We start from the raw sequence: 4426 nt of genomic DNA, 5'->3' as shown, positions 1-4426 counted from the left end.
TGGGAATGAGCCGGAGGAGAGAGAGTAAGCACATGGGGGGTTGGACAGAGAGCACCAGGGAAGGAGGAGGATAGAGATCACATGGGAAGGAGGAGAGAGAGTAAGCACATGGGGGGTTGGACAGAGATCACATGGGAAGGAGGAGGGAGAGTAGCACATGGGGGGTTGGACAGAGAGCACCAGGGAAGGAGGAGGAGGGAGAGAAGCACATGGGGGGTTGGACAGAGATCACATGGGAAGGAGGAGAGAGAGTAAGCACATGGGGGGTTGGACAGAGATCACCAGGGAAGGAGGAGGGAGAGTAGCACATGGGGGGTTGGACAGAGAGCACCAGGGAAGGAGGAGGGAGAGAAGCACATGGGGGGTTGGACAGAGATCACATGGGAAGGAGGAGAGAGAGTAAGCACATGGGGGGTTGGACAGAGAGCATCAGGGAAGGAGGAGGAGGGAGAGAGTTTTGTGACGTTGCAGCATCACACAGCATCCATCTGTCACACCTTCACCTCTGCGATGGGCGTGGTGGAGCTGCGCAGCTGATTGGCCAGAGAGATGACAGCGGTACTCGCTGATTGGCCGCTCGGTGCCGGCTGATTTGCGTGCTGCCACCCGGCTGTGACCTCCCCACTGTCAGTGCAGCACATGCCGGCCGAGCCACCGCGGGATGCAGCGCACACTCCCCGCTCCCTCCCTCCAGACTCCTCCGGTCCCCTTCTCTCCCCGCGGATCACTGTCCCCGGAGCTCAGAGCCCCCGCAGCAGCAGCATGGTGCCCCCCGATGCCAGCCCCGGCAACGGGCACCTGCTCCCGGGAGGGAAGGCCAGCAGTAACGGCGATGTGCCGGCGGCGGCGGCGGCCCCGGAGGAGAGCCAGGCCATGCTGCCCCTCGGAGCTCCCCGGCTGGAGACCCGCCTGTACCGGCGCCGCTTCCTGGTGCTCGGCGTGTTCTCGCTGTACTCCCTGGTGAACGCCTTCCAGTGGATCCAGTACAGCATCCTGAGCAGCGTGTTCTCCGGCTTCTACGGGCTGAGCACGCAGCACATAGACTGGCTGTCCATGGTCTACATGCTGGCCTACATCCCGCTCATCTTCCCGGCCACCTGGCTGCTGGACACCCGCGGCCTGCGCATCACCGCCCTGCTCGGAGCCGGACTCAACTGCCTGGGAGCCTGGATCAAGTGCGCCAGCGCCCGGCCCGACCTCTTCCCGGTCACCCTGCTGGCCCAGCTCGTCTGCTCCGTGGCCCAGGTCTTCATCCTCGGTCTGCCGTCCCGGGTGGCGTCCGTCTGGTTCGGTCCCAAGGAGGTGTCCACGGCCTGCGCCACCGCCGTGCTGGGGAACCAGGTAACCGGGGCCCGGAGGGTGCAGGGATGGAGCACCGGGGATGGTACCGGGGCAGGGATGGAGCACCGGGGACGGGCGGGGGCAGGGATGCAGCAGACGGGGATGGTACCGCCGTACCGGGGCAGGGATGGAGCAGGCGGGGATACTCCGGGAGGGTGCAGGGATGGAGCAGCCGGGGATGGTACCGGTGCAGGGATGGAGCAGCCGGGGAATCGGGGATGGTACCGGTGCAGGGATGGAGCAGTCGGGGATGGTACCGGTGCAGGGATGGAGCAGCCGGGAGGGTGCAGGGATGGAGCAGCACGGAACACGGCAGCTGGAGCTGATTGGCTGAGACTTGATACAATGTATCAGCCGCTAGTGTACATTCTACAATATTTATGCCCTCCTGGTCCTGCTGCGTTGTGTAGATCAGCTGAGTATGTATTGGGTGGGGTGGGGGGTGCTGACACAGAGCCTGGCTGTCATAGCTGAGTACTCAGCAGGATGGGTCTTCCCTGACCCCTTCCCATAGCGCTATATTATCATCACCTCCTCTAGCACCAGCATAGGCAGCAGACGGGGGGGATGAGTTAGCAGGAAGCCTGCACCAGGAATATTATACAGGGCTGCACCAGGAATATTATACAGGGCTGCACCAGGAATATTATACTATTATACAGTGCTGCACCAGGAATATTATACAGTGCTGCACCAGGAATATTATACTATTATACAGGGCTGCACCAGGAATATTATACAGTGCTGCACCAGGAATATTATACAGGGCTGCACCAGGAATATTATACTATTATACAGTGCTGCACCAGGAATATTATACCATTATACAGTGCTGCACCAGGAATATTATACCATTATACAGTGCTGCCCCAGGAATATTATACTATTATACAGGGCTGCACCAGGAATATTATACAGTACTGCACCAGGAATATTATACCATTATACAGTGCTGCCCCAGGAATATTATACTATTATACAGGGCTGCACCAGGAATATTATACAGGGCTGCACCAGGAATATTATACAGGGCTGCACCAGGAATATTATACAGGTCTGCTCCAGGAATATTATACGATTATACAGTGCTGCACCAGGAATATTATACAGTGCTGCTCCAGGAATATTATACTATTATACAGTGCTGCACCAGGAATATTATACCATTATATAGTGCTGCTGATAACAGAGAGGATGAGCACTAGTCAGCGTGGATGTAACACAAGATCAGCACAGGCGTCTGTAATTAGTCGGGGTCACTGTTTGTTTCCCTATGGAAGATGTTCGGAACATAGATGTATGGGGTTGGGATTGTTTGGTCTACAACAACTAGGTCGAAACCACTAGGTTGCCAGGACATTAGGTCGACATGTTTTTTTTTGACCCGAATGTCGACATGGACACAGTTTGAAGTGCACCGCATCACTCGCGATGCTTCGGGCACGGTGCCTCGCTGCGCTCCACACAGTATATTATTCTCCCGCCACACCCTAATGGATGGTAGGGCATGAAATACCGCCTGTCGGAACATGTTGGCTCAAACAACAGTGAAAACCCCCATGTCGACCTTTTGACTGTCGACCTTCCCCATGTTGACCTAATGCTTGTCGACCTTAATATCTGTCGACCTAGCCCCATGTTGACCTTGCTGCCTGTCGACCCAATGCTTGTCTACCTAGTTGCTGTAAACACAATGACCGTATCCCGATGTAGGTGCCATGCTGGGCTTTGTTGTTCCACAACTCTCCGGCATCTGGTGTATGGCAGTGCCCATTTAGCACCAGCCTTGGCAATGGTGTGTGCCATAGCCCCTTCTTTTAAATTCATATAATCCACACACATCCCAGCCAGTGTTTATAGGAATATCCAGAAAACATGTCTAGTTAATCTGGGTATCTGTTGGACTCTGCTGCTTTCACCACCCTCCTGAACCAGTGTATATCATGTTGGCAGTCTCAGCTCATGCCGGGGTGTAGACACCTGTGATATGACCTGTTTCTCAGGGAGCCCCGGGGGCATGTTACCACATGTACCTGACTGTTACATTACCACATCTTCAGCATTGCGGAGGCCGAGGGTGTGTCAGGATCTGTGCTGGGGATTATTCTAGTGCTGTAAGGGGCAGTGGGCATCTTGTAGCCAATAGAAATAAAGGAAAATAATCTGTGCCAAAGGAACCTGCACCGGCATCATTATCTCTCCTACTCACACAGTACAGCGTGACCCTCTCTCCTACTAGCCGTGTCCTCGCACAGTACAGCGTGACCCTCTCTCCTACTAGCCGTGTCCTCGCACAGTACAGTGTGACCCTCTCTCCTACTAGCCGTGTCCTCGCACAGTACAGCGTGACCCTCTCTCCTACTAGCAGTGTCCTCGCACAGTACAGCATGACCCTCTCTCCTACTAGCCGTGTCCTCGCACAGTACAGCGTGACCCTCTCTCCTACTAGCAGTGTCCTCGCACAGTACAGCGTGACCCTCTCTCCTACTATCCGTGTCCTCGCACAGTACAGCGTGACCCTCTCTCCCACTAGCCGTGTCCTCGCACAGTACAGCGTGACCCTCTCTCCTACTAGCCGTGTCCTCGCACAGTACAGCGTGACCCTCTCGCACAGTACAGCGTGACCCTCTCTCCTACTAGCCGTGTCCTCGCACAGTACAGCGTGACCCTCTCTCCTGATAGCCGTGTCCTCGCACAGTACAGCGTGACCCTCTCCTACTAGCCGTGTCCTCACACAGTACAGCGTGACCCTCTCTCCTACTAGCCGTGTCCTCGCACAGTACAGCGTGACCCTCTCTCCTACTAGCCGTGTCCTCGCACAGTACAGCGTGACCCTCTCTCCTACTAGCCGTGTCCTCACACAGTACAGCGTGACCCTCTCCTACTAGCCGTGTCCTCACACAGTACAGCGTGACCCTCTCTCCTACTAGCAGTGTCCTCGCACAGTACAGCGTGACCCTCTCTCCTACTAGCCGTGTCCTCACACAGTACAGCGTGACCCTCTCCTACTAGCCGTGTCCTCACACAGTACAGCGTGACCCTCTCTCCTACTAGCAGTGTCCTCGCACAGTACAGCGTGAACCTA

The 4426-nt window shown here is 55.9% G+C and overlaps 1 protein-coding gene across 1 annotated transcript in view; it reads left to right on the top strand.

Annotated features, from left to right (window-relative positions):
- The first annotated feature begins 445 nt into the window (after nucleotides 1-445).
- Nucleotides 446-4426, top strand: part of FLVCR1 (FLVCR choline and heme transporter 1) — a 39015-nt gene continuing 35034 nt past the window's right edge. The window contains exon 1 of the mRNA XM_083175189.1: nucleotides 446-1384. Coding sequence (XP_083031315.1) covers nucleotides 640-1384 — 745 coding nt within the window. The 5' untranslated portion in view covers nucleotides 446-639. The remainder of the gene's footprint in view (nucleotides 1385-4426) is intronic.

The sequence above is a fragment of the Crinia signifera genome, chromosome 3 (genome assembly GCF_055691185.1).
Source record: "Crinia signifera chromosome 3, ASM5569118v1, whole genome shotgun sequence".
In the NCBI taxonomy this organism is placed as follows: domain Eukaryota; kingdom Metazoa; phylum Chordata; class Amphibia; order Anura; family Myobatrachidae; genus Crinia; species Crinia signifera.
Note: the sequence above shows the minus strand (reverse complement) of the source record. Positions and strands in the feature narration are given on the sequence as shown.